The sequence below is a fragment of the Triticum aestivum genome, chromosome 2A (assembly GCF_018294505.1).
Source record: "Triticum aestivum cultivar Chinese Spring chromosome 2A, IWGSC CS RefSeq v2.1, whole genome shotgun sequence".
NCBI classification, from domain to species: domain Eukaryota; kingdom Viridiplantae; phylum Streptophyta; class Magnoliopsida; order Poales; family Poaceae; genus Triticum; species Triticum aestivum.
In genome coordinates, this window is record NC_057797.1 from 37,905,578 (window position 1) to 37,920,622 (window position 15,045).

A 15,045-nucleotide genomic window follows, 5' to 3' on the forward strand; every position below is an offset into this window, starting at 1 on the left:
TGGGAATGGCTTCGACAGGATACTTGCAATTTTTCTGCTGTCGAATGGTGCAGCTCTGGAGGAATTCTCAGTGACCTTAGCGGCTCCACTGGCACCACGCAGGGAGGAGATTGCAACTATGTTCAGATGCTGGCGACATAATCCCAGGACTATAGTAACTTGTAGCTAGACAAGGGATAGAAATATATCCGACTTGCTCGGATATTTCTCCGATTTCGTTACACTTTGTTTTTCAGAAACCAACTAGCTAGGCAATATGGCCGGAATCTATATGACACAGAAAGAGGATCAACCGTCTTCCTGAGATTTCATCCTAACTTAAGATGCCATACCCAACATTTTTGTCATGTGTATGCAAACATCATGTAGAAAACACAGTAAGATGATAAGGTTTAGCTTGCACTAACCACTAAGATGATTTTAGAGGTGGCTCTCATCTTTCACCACACACACAAAACAAGTGGCAGCAGAACGAAGTAGAGAACCAGAGTATTTGGTGTAGTAGAGAAAAATAGATAGAGGAGAACAAAGGGGGATTCTTCGACCCTTGTAAAAAAAATACAAGAAATAAAGCACATAGACTTTCTTGACGACAGCAATGGAGTTCAGATCCTGGCAATTTAATCGCCGTACCACAGTAACTTGCAACTTGACGACAGCAAAATATATATGAGTTTCTTATTTTTTCATGGGGACATAGGACTATATGAATATTTTATTTCCCGTGCAACAGTAATTCTATATGAGTTGCAGCGGGCATTCCCGAAATTATCTATTACTAAGCAGAGTTGGAAAAATAAACTGGCTTAATTACTAGGCCTATTAGGCAGACATTGTTATTATTTACACCTCAATAAGCCCCGCGAGCTGCAACAAACAAACCTCGAGACTGCCATTTATTGATTATTAAGATAGCATATATGATATAGGAGCAAACCTTGAGGAGATTTGGCTGTTGAGCAATGCAATGATCCCTTTACAGTGATTTAGCTGTTGCAATCAGATTTTCCACCGTCAGACCAAGTTCCTTGTATATTCTTCCAGCAGGAGCACTTGAACCGAAACGGTCAATGCCGATTGCTTTGCCCTTCTGTCCGATATACTTCTCCCATCCCAGTGTGACACCAGCCTCGATGCTAATCCTGGAAGTAACATCGCTTGGTAGGACACTCTCCTTGTATTCCTCAGACTGCTCCTCAAACAATTCCCAGCAAACAAGCGAGACAACCCGTACAGATTTCCTCTCCTTCCTCAGCTGATCTGCGGCTTTTTCCGCAATCTCGAGCTCAGAGCCTGTGCTGATGAAGATGAGGTCAGGTTTGTTGCCTGAGGAATTGTCAGAAATGACATACCCTCCCTTAGCAACGCCTTCAACCGATGTCCCTTCCAGCTGCGGAAGCTTCTGCCTAGAGAGTGCAAGGATAGAGGGCCTCTTCCTGTTGATAACCGCGATCCTATAAGCAGCAGAAGTCTCAGTTCCATCAGCTGGTCGGAGCATTAATATGCCCGGCATTGCTCGAAGGCTGAATAACTGCTCAACTGGTTGATGTGTTGGCCCATCTTCTCCAAGCCCAATGGAATCATGAGTCATCACAAAGATCACTCCTGATTCAGACAGGGCCGAAAGGCGTATAGGGGCTCTCATGTAGTCAGTGAACACGAAGAATGTCGAACAGTAAGGTATCAGGCCAGGGCTATGTACAGCAATGCCATTGCAAATGGCGCCCATCGCATGCTCTCTAACACCAAAGCGGATGTTTCGCTCTTCAGGGGTGTCCTTCTGGAAATCACCAAACATCTTTAGCAGTGTCATGTTTGACGACGCAAGATCGGCACTGCCTCCAAGAAATCCAGGTATTACTTTAGCAAGAGCATTCAAGCACTGCTGAGATAGGTTCCTTGTAGCATCAGCAGGACTTTCAGGGGTATATTTCTGCAGAAAAAACAAGGGAACAAAGTCAGAATTATAAATCATTCAGAAACTTGATGAATATTACTACATAGACATGACATTTAAGGTTCAGAGGAGAACTCACCGGAAGAGCATCTTCCCACCCAGCCGGAAGCTTCCCTGATATTATGCTATTTAGCTCGACAGCCTCCTGGTGGTATTTCTTTTCATATTCTGCAAACTTTGCATTCCATTCAGCTTCAAGAGAAGCACCCTCGTCAAGATGGTGAGCCCAATGCCTGTAAGGGATGATTATTTTAATCAAACTTCAGTGCAGAACAAACTAAGCTCAATGCAATACCATATTACTATGCAATAATTTGAAAACTGAAATGTAGAGCCTCCGTTCCAAACAAAAATTAAGTGTCCACTGCAGAATAATTGTCAACAAGGTTCAGAACTGAGAATTTGCATCTGCATTCGCCAACAGTAGTATGCTATCTTGTCAAGACTGTTTCCTCGAAACAGACACTATTATACCATAAAATTGGTATTTACCATATGAATGTATGTACAATGAAACTGAAAAAACCATGTTCAAGATTGTATGAAGCATACAGCATCCAGAACAACTAAATGTTTGAATTTCTTGAAAACAGAATAATTTGTTTGCGAGTACTGTGACGCTCTGCAGCTTGAGTTGTACAAGAACTACACTGTACCTTTTCACCTCATCAGGCACATGGAAAGGCTCATGAGCCCATGAAAGATTCTTTCTGGTTGCCTCTACTTCTTTGGAACCTAAAGCGCTCCCATGGACGCTGTGTGTGCTTGCCTTGTTTGGAGATCCATAACCAATTGTAGTAGTCACCTACATATACAAGACCAGTTCCAGTTGTCACTTGTCTGATGAATATTACTGAAACAGAACAATATTACTGCCTATCTGATCACCTTGATAAGAGTTGGCTTATCTTTGACCTCCTTAGCTTCTTTTATAGCTGCACGGATGTCATCGTAGCCAGTGTTGCCATTCTCCACCCAGATAGTATGCCATCCTAGGGCCTCATATCGGGCAAGCACATCTTCAGTGAAAGCAATAGCCGTACTTCCATCGATTGATATATGATTGTCATCATAGAAGGCAATCAACTTTCCGAGACCCCAGTGGCCAGCAAGGGAGGCGGCCTCATTCGCAACACCTTCCATCTGACAACCATCCCCAAGTATAACATACCTATGGTACCATGAAGAGACAGAATTGAATTACCCCTGTCCCTATGCACATTAGGTTAGTAATCACATCTTGTCTAGCAAGTAAATATTAACTTACGTGTAATGGTCCACGACAGTTAAATCGGGCTTGTTGAAGCGAGCAGCCAGGTGTTTCTCAGCAAGTGCTAGTCCAACTGCGTTTGCAAAGCCCTGCCCCAGAGGACCTACATAAACATAAGAACAGTTCAGGCAAGCCTAGTTTCTGTAGTAGAAGCTTTAAAATGTTCACTAGATGTTCAAGAGGCAAACCAGTTGTGACTTCAACACCATCTGTCTCAAAGTTTTCTGGATGGCCAGGAGTTCTGCTTCCCCACTGCCGGAAAGCTTTAAGATCATCTATCTGCATCAGCAAACAACTTTAGAGTTCAGATTTTTTTTTGTCTTTGTCAGTGTTCAGATAAATTCATCGTGCACCACCCATCATTTTCCTAACATGCTCACCCAATAGAATTTGCTCCCAGTTACTAAAAGAAAGAGTAACTAGATATTCTAAAAATATGATTTTCCAACGGCTCAAACAATTGTGTATTATCCAGACATACATACGTCAAAATTCGACATAGCACAAATACAGAGTTGTGAATTTACTTCAGAATTCAATATCTACATGTATACTGAAATTCTGTGATTGCAGATTACAGTTATCTCTTTTCAGATTTCAGTCATGAATTTACACCGGAAATTTCAACTTTTATGTTACTCGTGAAGCGAGGATTAAACCTCCTAGCAAAATTTTGGTCAAAAATTAGTCAAACAGTACGTGGGTCGTGTGATATGAAACAACTTCAGACAGTTCAGACATTTGACATAGCACGCATACAGAGTTTGGCAGAGCACAAATGCAGAGTTCTTCTGGCAATCGATCAAAGTGTGAGAGAGCTGACCGTGACGCCTTGGTATCCGGCGAGGTGGAGCAGCGCGTAGTGGAGCATGCAGCCGTGGCCGGCGGAGAGCACGAAGCGGTCGCGGTCGAACCAGGCGTGGTTGGCGGGGTTGAAGCGGAGGAACTCGTCGAAGAGGACGTGGCCCAGCGGTGCGCACCCCATGGGGAGCCCCGGGTGGCCGGACTTGGCCTTCTCCACGGCGTCCACGGCCAGGAACCGGATGGTGTTCACCGACCGCTCCACCAGCTCGGCCGCCGCCGGCTGGGCGCGGACCGCCCATCGGCCGCCAGCGCCAGGGGCGACCCGGGCGCGAGCGAGGAGGAAGCCGCCACGACCGACGGACGACGGGATGGAAGCGGGCGAGGTGGGAGTGGGAGTCGGCGTCGCCATGGCTGGGAAGGTCTGCGAGCTGAGCAGTGAGCACGCACGCGTGGCTTTGTTGGGGAGGCGAGGAGTGTCCGCGGCGGTGGCGGTGCGGCAGCTGGTCAAGGGAGTGTTGAATGAACTGGGCTGGTGGTGCTGCCACGTGCGGCCTCCACGTCGCCGGCCGATCCTTCCTGAAGCAATCCACGTCTCCGGGACACGAGGATTAAGGCTGGTCATAGTGGGGAGTAACATGTTACTACCTTCATAGTGGGTAGTGTCATAGGTGTGGTAACATAGTTGCCTTCATTTATTATTTTGTAGACTCATTATGCATTGGAAACCGCTATGTGATGGTAACATATTATGTTACTCTATTTGCCTCTCTCCTCATTAACTACTTGCCACATCATCATTTTTGCTTATGTGGCATCTATGTTACTACCTATGTTACTCCCACTATGACCAGCCTAACAAGTCCGCCGCGATCGTGTGCGTGTACACTTTTTTCCGCCTACTTTTTCTTGTAGTCCGCGATGGAATCCTTTTCGTTTTGTTTCGAATGATGCCTTTCTGCGATCAGTGAAGCATCATTTCCAGTCCATACAAATGCAGATAATTCTTCTTTAAAGAAAAACATCTGACTTTTCACGTACAAGAAACATAAAAAATACTTGAAATTATATTTAAATTCATAGACCACCTACCGACTGATACAAGCCAATGACGTGTCATCGTCATTGCCCCTCTTTCAACGGCGGCACCAAGGATTTTTTTTACCAGGAGCTTATTTGTAATAGATAGATTCCCCACATGATCAATCCACCGGAACAAACAATTGTCTGCAAATGAAAAGAGGCATAGAGTGGAAAGATCCACACGAATGAACACGGACAAAGGCTGGATCCACAAAGATTCGGCAAATAGCAAAACCAATTGAATCCCACACGAGATCCGTCGGGGATACGCCTCCACATGTCTTGCGACAAATGCTAGACAATACAAAGGCAAATGCTTCATCCTTATGTTCATGGTTTTTCTTATGTTTGTGAATTTTCTTAATCGCCTAACATTCGAGGTGAAGCTTAGCAAAATTTTATTGTTGTTTTGCCAAATTTTTACTTTTCACTAGTCGTTTATGCCATATGACCCTGGATGTTTTCATACCAATAAAAACACTTAGATCTATTAAGTAAATTACAACCTGGGAGATCATAAAATTACATCACAATCTTCCTCCCAAACGAGCCGGTTCATTGCCGCTCCATCATTGGAGCTAAACTAAAGTTGGTGCGGACGGGAAGTCATCAAGGTCGGTCCTGCTGGACCAACGTCATGGAAAAGAAGTCGTCATAATTGGAAGAGACGCAAATTCAAGAGTCAGACTTCCGTTATAACTCGCGGGCATATTGCCGGCGCCATAGGATGGAACAACATGAGGGGTGCGTCTAAAGTTCCAAATTGTCGGCCAGGTGCGTCGACATACCATGAAAACTCTAGCCTCATCGTCTAGAAAGGACGACAGGAATCTACGCCGGGAGCCATCGACGCCACCATCAAAATAGGAAAGCTCAAGCTAAACTTATTCAAGAGGTTGTCATCGCTGCAACCGTCAACAATGCTCCACTGTAGAAGCCTAACCCTAACCTCTCTACGAGTTGGCACCGAGGCACCGAGGTTCCTCGCACCTCACATGCCAAAGAGGCAGACAGAGGAGGGAATATACTAGAAATTCAAGAGTCAGACTTCCGTTATAACTCGCGGGCATATTGCCGGTGCCCTAGGATGGAACAACATGAGGGGATGCGTCCGAAGTTCCAAATTGCCGGCCAGGTGCGTCGACATACCATGAAAACTCTAGCCTCGTCGTCTAGAAAGGACGACAGGAATCTACGCCATGAGCCATCGACGCCACCATCAAAATAGGAAAGCTCAAGGTAAACTTATTCAAGAGGCTGTCATTGCTGCAACTGTCAACAATGGTCCACTGCAGAAGCCTAACCCTAACCTTTCTGCGAGTTGGCACCGAGCCACCGAGGTTCCTTGCACCTCACACGCCAAAGAGGCAGACAGAGGAGGGAATATCTCAGAAATTCACTGTCAACGATGGTGCATGCTGGAAACGGTTGCTCACCCTAATCGCATCTTAACGAAAAAAGAGAGGAGATAAACACGTTTTGCATGACGTGATAAACCAACTTATGAAAATACATACACGAATACAACTTTCAACCTCCCTGTTTCCATTTTTCACAATGTGAACAAACAACTTATGAAAATACAGTAGTACAATACAATAACTCATGACTCTAATGTAAACAGTATGATATAGTACTTTCGGCGGTGCATTTGGCAATTGAAAAGTATATATGAATAATTATTATTTCCTCCCACATATAGTATATCATAGAGAAAAATGGAAATTTATCTTCTCCATAGTAAAATTTATTTAAATTTTTTTAGGGTAAGTTTTTTTTTTTGAGAAAGTTTAGGGTAAGTAATACTAATTTGATTAGGCCACGGTGATGCTGACGGGCCTATCAAAGATCCAGCTAAATGGGATGGATGTCATGGGATGGGCCTTGTGGCGGCTACGTTCGTGGGCCTTCTCCTCCAACCTTCGGATGTTTTGTGGGAGCGCGCACACGTAGTCCCGCGCTCGCCTCCCCTCGTCCGAGAGTCCGGCGGCCACCAGCTCCTCCACTCCCCACTGCTTTATCAGGTGCTCCAGAATGCCACGGTAGTCGGAGGCTGTGTAAATACCGACCTGGTGCGCCACAGCTCCGTAGTGCGCGAAGAGGTCATCGTCGCGGCCGTCGGTCATGAGGGACGCCGGCATGACGATCCGACGGCGCATCATGTAGGCCAGCGCGCGAACCGCGCCGTCAGGGTCGATCTCGAACAGCTTTGCCACGATGCGCGTGTAGGCCAGCTCGTGCCGCTTCTCGTCGGCGGCGATGGCGCCGCATATGCGGGCGAGCGCCACGTCACCGTGCTCCTTGGCGCGCCGCGCGGTGTTGCCGTGGGAGATGAAGGTGGCGCGCTCCTGGAAGGCGACGTAGATGAAGCCGTGGTAGGGGCTCCGCGCGGCGTTGAGGACCATGCCGGACCGGATGAGGTTGTGGATGGTCCTCTCGACCTGCCGCATGTCGACACGGCCGGAGAGGTAGAGGTACCTGTTGAGCACGTCGCCGTGGCGGTTCTCCTCGGCGGACCAGCCGCGGGTCCAGCGCGCCCAGGCGGTGCCGCTGGAGCCGGTGAGGTCGTGGACGGCCTGGAAGCGGTTCGCCATGCTCTGGTAACTCGGGAGGGCCTCCTCCGTCACCATGTTGCCCACGAGGCACACCAAGTGCGCGTCTGGCAGGCCGGCCGCGCGCGCCCGGAGGTCGCGGCACGCAGCGTGGAAGCCATCGGCGCCCAGCGACGCCGGGTCCGGCAGCAAGTCCGTCGGCTGCCACGCCACCTCTGCAGGCTTCAGGAGCGGCACCACGTTCGCCTCGGCCCAGGGCTCTAGCTGGTCGAATACCTCTAGCTTCGCCGGGTCCAGGTACGCCAGCCACTCTTCGTCGGCGCCCTCCTCCTCGTGCTTAACCGCAACGGCGGCGCTCCGGCCAGTGCACGTGGTTCGCCTGCGAAAAATCCAGCGATCTATTGAATTGCATGCATTCATACAGTCCTACGTACACTTAATTCATCACAGATTCGCCTGAAGTGAAGGACATACAGTATGTATGTACGTACCGGTAAGTGATGGTGGTCACCTGCTGGAGACGGAGACCCGTAGCATTCCTTGTTCTTGTCCATGGCCTTGCTGGTGGACAAGGATGTTTGAGGAGCCATGAGGCCGCCATACCGCGCTCTGCTCTACTCCACCAAGATGGAAGCGGAGTACATCTTCTTTTGCGTGGTTGGCACATATTTATAGAGCAGCTAGCTTCACTCCTCCATTAGTAAGTGCCTACAGCTTCACTCCACCATAAGTAACTGCCGGGAGTAAAAAGGGAATGGCGACATGCAAGTCATGTGACTTTTATAATTGGACGAAGATCCTACGGCGCATAACCCTTCTTCCTCCTCCTCAGCAGACTGCCAAACGGGCCACTGGTCGAACCGCCGGCCCCCGCCACCCGCGACCGCCTTCCCCTGAACTGTCCCCCCACCACCCCCGGCCACCCATCTAGCCCCACTCTCTCGCCCCTCCCCCCTCCCCCCCTCCCCCCTCCGGTGTCAAGTTTTTTCTCCGGCGAAGCCCCACCACTGCCCCCATGCTAAACCCTAAGATAGATAATGGGGTAGCTCTCTGATGAGCCCATTCCTTCTCTTTTCTTTCCTCCGGCGAGCTCTCAAAAATCGATTGACCCCAATTTGAAATTCAGTTGACTATCATTTAGCTAATGCGATTCAAAATAATGATTTATAGACCAATTTCACACTATGAGTCAATCACCGAGAATAACCATTTAAATTGGCAAACAAACTTTTCTCCGCACTCTCTCCGATCCATATTAATTAACGCTACTTTAGTACATCTTTGTACTAAAGCTGACCTGAGGTAGCGTTAATTAATTTGTATAAGAGACACTAGTAGAAAACGGGCCTTTAGTCCCGGTTCTGGAACCGGGACTAAAAGGTCGGGACTAAAGCCCAAAACCTTTAGTCCCGGTTCACTTATGAACCGAGACTAAAGGGGCTCCACGTGGCCGCTGTCTGGAGCTCCACCTTTAGTCCCGGTGACTAAAGGAATTTTTTTGATTTTTTTGGAAAACAATTTGATTTTTTTTATTTTTTCCCTATTTTCAACTTGCTGAATTATTTGACAATTTAATCTCTGACCACCCATCATCACTGCTCAAGTGTCCGCACTCATTACAAATCATCTAACTTCCCGGCCGGTCAACCATCCTTTCACTACTCCAGCCTGAGCATGCTTAACTTCCGAGTTTTATTCCTCCTAGTTTTCAAGTCTGCACTTGTTGTTTTACTGACAATAATAAGTTGTCAATCCTATTAACCCTTAGGAGTTGAACTTGAGCATGAAGTCACGCATTTCATCGTTTGAGTTTGAAACTATTATTCTTAAAACCAATAATTATGTAGTAACAATAATATTTCTTGAATAAGTAGTTTGACCATGACCAGAGTTTGACCAAAAATTCAAAAAAAAATATAAATTTGAGCGTAACTTTTTTTCCTTTCAGAATTTGAGGATTCTAAAAAATTGGAAAATGGCCTATGGCCGTCGAAATCGGAACCGGCTTTTCGTGTTGATCATTTTGATATATTATACGTTTTTTCCCGACATCGTATGCAAAAGTTATAGCCATTTTACTTTTCATAACACTTTTTTGCAAAACACGTCCAAATTTAAGTTTTTTAATTTTCCTAACTAGTAGATATAGTAAAATAACTACATCTCGAAGGATTTTAATTTTTGAAGTTTTCATCATTTCCTTTTTCTTCAAAACTGAAATGGCGATACATGGGAGGGGGGGGGGGGGGTAGAGTTTGAACCCCTTTAGTCCGGGATGGTGTCCATCCAATCCGACCGTTGACTACATCTGCTAGCACTGTCCCAGCCAGAGTCACAACTAAGGTTAACCAAGCCAGAGTCACGTTCTATTAAAATGGCAAAAAGAATTACTTTTTAATATAGCAAAACTAATTCTATCAACTATTATTAAAGGCTAAACAACTATTAATACAAAACAGTAGCAAAATTACTATTAATAGATCTTACTATGACAACAATCTAACATGTCACTAGGAGCAAAAAGAATTAAATTAAAAACTATTTTTAAACTCAAATTATTCACAATCTAGGGTTTGAAGCAAATTTGAACAAATTCATATTTAAGTCATTCAAAATTGAAAACTAATGGACAAACATAAACTAGACAGAATTTTGAGTCTAATGCAAAAAGAATCACTCAAAAGCATCAAATATCCTAAAAGATATAAGCAATTTAAAACAAAAATTAAAAACAAAAAACAAATTTCAGAACCCCTTTACTCGCACCCTTTAGCCCCCGTTGGTGTCTCAAACCGGGACTAAAGGCATAATCTTTAGTCCCGGTTTGAGACACGAACCGGAACTAAAGGGCATCGCACCCTTTAGTCCCGGTTCGTGTCTCAAACCGGGACTAAAGATCCCATTTGAGCCGGGACTAATGCCTTTCTGATGCCCTAGCCGTTTGAACCGGGACTAGTGCTCACATTAGTCCCGGTTCGTAATGCTACCGGGACTAGTGCTCACATTAGTCCCGGTTCGTAATGCAACCGGGACTAATGTGTACATTAAGCTTGGACCAAAGCCCTGTTTTCTACTAGTGAGACTGCATTTTGTATACGTGCCTGAATTTTGTGTGTGATTGTGTACCAGCGTTAGAAAGGGCCAAGTGAGTGAAAGATTCTTCCAGTTTGGGATAGCAGTTCTGCCAGTGGGCTGGAAATATATTGTTTGAAAAACTTATCTTTGAACTTACCTTGAATTTATGTACAACTGAAATTATCTAACCAAATGAGGAAATAATTGTTGCCGCCAAAGTTTCTAAAGTTTTGGTGAAATTTTAAATCCCGGTCGCATATGCAAGGCAATTATGCATAGTCCACATAAGTGATTCTTGGCTGCACGGTACATATGGGTTGATTCAGAACATCTGCTAGGATTAATATGGACCAGTATTAGATTTGGCACCCACATTATTGCGCCATGTGCATGCAAGCCGACGTGCCGGGACGGAAACATTTGCTAATTAAACTCTCTGTTAGGTTTGCATATCGATCATGGGCTGAACTGGTCAAATGCATGGGCGAACCACTGTGCCGCTCAAGCCAAACTGAAAACTATTCACCAAAACATGGGCAACGCTGCCGGTCTAATTCAACAAATAGTTGGCTCAAAATATATTAGGCATGTCTGTCCATGTTTAGTTAGGAAGTATCACAATCAAGATAATTATGATCACATGACTTGTTCACCTTCTCAGAGTAAGGAAATGAATATTGAATAGTGATATAGTACAGGGGTTCCTCAGGAATCTAAAATTTCATGTCATGAGATCGCTTGCTTCTTGCTCAACAGATTTTGTTGTTATTTAGTAGGACGCCGATAACTATCACACGTATGACATAATGGACACCGGACCACACGACTCGTCCGGTTGTATCCAGAAGCCAGCCGACACGGCCCCGTGTGGGCGAACATTAAAACTGCCCACACGTTCGGGTGCAGCTACGATGGACCACACAACCCTGTGTGCCAACTGCTCATCCCTACCCCGTGAGCGCGAACGCATGTGTGATTAACTTTAGTTGCCATGTGTAATTAACTATAGTTGCCATGTCTAATTACTATAGTTGTCATATGTGATTAACATTAGTTGCAATGCATCATTAATTATAGTTACCATGTGTAACTAATTGGAGTTGCCACGTGTGGTCAAGCCATAGTTGTCATGTATGGTCAAACATAGTTGTCGTGTGTGATTAACTAGTTGCCACGTGTGGTTAAACCATAGTTGCCATGCATGGTCAACCATAGTTGCCACATAAGCACAACTTGTTGGGAAACGTAGTAATTTCAAAATTTTCCTACGCACACGCAAGATCATGGTGATGCAAAGCAACGAAAGGGGAGAGTGTTGTCTACGTACCCTCGTAGGCCGGCAACGGAAGCGTTGACACAACGTAGAGGAAGTAGTCGTACGTCTTCCCGATCCGACCGATCCAAGTACCGAACATACGACACCTCCGAGTTCTGCACACGTTCAACTCGGTGACGTCCCTCGAGCTCCGATCCAGCTGAGTGTTGAGGGAAAGTTTTGTCAGCACGACGGCGTGATGATGGTGATGATGTTGTACCGACGCAGGGCTTTGCCTAAGCACCACTACGATATGACCGAGGTGGAATATGGTGGAAGGGGGCACCGCACACGGCTAAGGAACGATCATGAAGATCAACTTGTGTGTCAGGGGGTGTCCCCCTGCCCCCGTATATAAAGGAGGAAGGGGGAGGTGCGGCCGGCCCCTAAGGGTGCACTTGGAGGAGTCCTACTCTCACCGGGAGTAGGACTCCCCCCTCTTGCCTTGTTGGAGAAGTAAAGGGGAAGGGGGAAAGAGGAAAGGGGGGCGCCCCCCCCTTCCTTGTCCTATTCGGACTAGGGGGGAGGGGGCACGCAGCCTGCCCTGGCCGGCTCTCCTCTTCTCCCTTAGGGCCCATGTAGGCCCATTAACCCCTAGGGGTGGGGGGTTCCGGTAACCCCCGGTACTCCGGTAAAATTCCGATTTCACCCGGAATGATTCCGATATCCAAATATAGGCTTTCAATATATCAATCTTTATGTCTCGACCATTTCGAGACTCCTCGTCATGTCCATGATCACATCCGGGACTCCGAACAACCTTCGGTACATCAAAACACAAAAACCCTAATTACGATCGTCACTGAACTTTAAGTGTGCGGACCCTATGGGTTCGAGAACTATGTAGACATGACCGAGACACGTCTCCAGTCAATAACCAATAGCGGAACCTGGATGCTCATATTGGCTCCCACATATTCTACGAAGATCTTTATCGGTCAAACCGCATAACAACATACGTTGTTCCCTTTGTCATCGATATGTTACTTGCCCGAGATTCGATCGTTGGTATCTCAATACCTAGTTCAATCTCGTTACCGGCAAGTCTCTTTACTCGTTCTGTAATACATCATCTCGCAACTAACTTATTAGTTGCAATGCTTGCAAGGCTTGAGTGATGTGTATTACTGAGAGGGCCCAGAGATACCTCTCCGACAATCGGAGTGACAAATCCTAATCTCGAAATACGCCAACCCAACAAGTACCTTCGGAGACACTTGTAGAGCACCTTTATAATCACTCAGTTACGTTGTGATGTTTGGTAGCACACAAAGTGTTCCTCTGGTAAACGGGAGTTGCATAATCTCATAGTCATAGGAACATGTATAAGTCATGAAAAAAGCAATAGCAACAAACTAAACGATCAAGTGCTAAGCTAACGGAATGGGTCAAGTCAATCACATCATTCTCCTCATGATGTGATTCCGTTAATCAAATGACAACTCATGTCTATGGTTAGGAAACATATCCATCTTTGATCAACGAGCTAGTCAAGTAGAGGCATACTAGTGACACTCTGTTTGTCTATGTATTCACACATGTATTATATTTCTGGTTAATACAATTCTAGCATGAATAATAAACATTTATCATGATATAACAAAATAAATAATAACTTTATTATTGCCTCTAGGGCATATTTCCTTCAGTCTCCCACTTGCACTAGAGTCAATAATCTAGATTACACAGTAATGATTCTAACACCCATGGAGCCTTGGTGCTGATCATGTTTTGCTCGTGGAAGAGGCTTAGTCAGCGGGTCTGCAACATTCAGATCCGTATGTATCTTGCAAATTTCTATGTCTCCCACTTGGACTAAATCCCAAATGGAATTGAAGCGTCTCTTGATGTGCTTGGTTCTCTTGTGAAATCTGGATTCCTTCGCCAAGGCAATTGCACCAGTATTGTTACAAAAGATTTTCATTGGACCCGATGCACTAGGTATGACACCTAGATCGGATATGAACTCCTTCATCCAGACTCCTTCATTTGCTGCTTCCGAAGCAGCCATGTACTCCGCTTCACATATAGATCCCGCCACGACGCTTTGTTTAGAAGTGCACCAACTGACAGCTTCACCGTTCAATGTAAACACGTATCCGATTTGCGATCTAGAATCGTCCGGATCAGTGTCAAAGCTTGCATCTACTAACCATTTACGATGAGCTCTTTGTCACCTCCATATACGAGAAACATCTCCTTAGTCCTTTTCAGGTACTTTAGGATGTTCTTGACCGCTGTCCAGTGATCCACTCCTGGATTACTTTGGTACCTCCCTGCTAGACTTATAGCAAGGCACACATCAGGTCTGGTACACAGCATTGCATACATGATAGAGCCTATGGCTGAAGCATAGAGAACATCTTCATTTTCTCTCTATCTTCTGCGGTGGTCGGATATTAAGTCTTACTCAACTTCACACCTTGTAACACAGGCAAGAACCCTTTCTTTGCTTGATCCATTTTGAACTTCTTCAAAACTTTGTCAAGGTATGTGCTTTGTGAAAGTCCAATTAAGCGTCTTGATCTATCTCTATAGATCTTAATGCCCAATATGTAGGCAGCTTCACTGTGGTCTTTCATTGAAAAACTCTTATTCAAGTATCCCTTTATGCTATCCAGAAATTCTATATCATTTCCAATCAGTAATATGTCATCCACATATAATATCAGAAATGCTACAGAGCTCCCACTCACTTTCTTATAAATACAGGCTTCTCCAAAAGTCTGTACAAAACCAAATGCTTTGATCACACTATCAAAGCGTTTATTCCAACTCCGAGAGGCTTGCACCAGTCCATAAATGGATCGCTGGAGCTTGCACACTTTGTTAGCTCCCTTTGGATCGACAAAACCTTTCGGTTGCATCATATACAACTCTTCTTCCAGAAATCCATTTAGGAATGCAGTTTTGACATCCATCTGCCAAATTTCACAATCATAAAATGCGGCAATTGCTAACATGATTCGGACAGACTTAAGCATCGCTACGG

At 45.5% G+C, this 15,045-nt stretch overlaps 2 protein-coding genes across 2 annotated transcripts; both read right to left on the bottom strand.

Moving 5' to 3' along the window:
- Positions 1–3,220: 3,220 nt before the first annotated feature.
- Positions 3,221–4,550, bottom strand: LOC123187277 (transketolase, chloroplastic). The gene is made up of 3 exons (XM_044599090.1): positions 4,051–4,550; positions 3,416–3,506; positions 3,221–3,330 (listed from the first exon to the last, which is right to left on the bottom strand). Exons 1-3 carry the CDS (start codon positions 4,438–4,440, stop codon positions 3,221–3,223), a joined length of 591 nt encoding a protein of 196 aa, XP_044455025.1. The 5' UTR covers positions 4,441–4,550.
- A 2,231-nt stretch (positions 4,551–6,781) lies between these two features.
- Positions 6,782–8,286, bottom strand: LOC123187275 (acyl-[acyl-carrier-protein] desaturase 7, chloroplastic-like). The gene is made up of 2 exons (XM_044599088.1): positions 8,155–8,286; positions 6,782–8,042 (listed from the first exon to the last, which is right to left on the bottom strand). The coding sequence occupies exons 1-2, from the start codon at positions 8,262–8,264 to the stop codon at positions 6,926–6,928; spliced, it is 1,227 nt and encodes a 408-aa protein (XP_044455023.1). The 5' UTR covers positions 8,265–8,286; the 3' UTR covers positions 6,782–6,925.
- Positions 8,287–15,045: the final 6,759 nt, after the last annotated feature.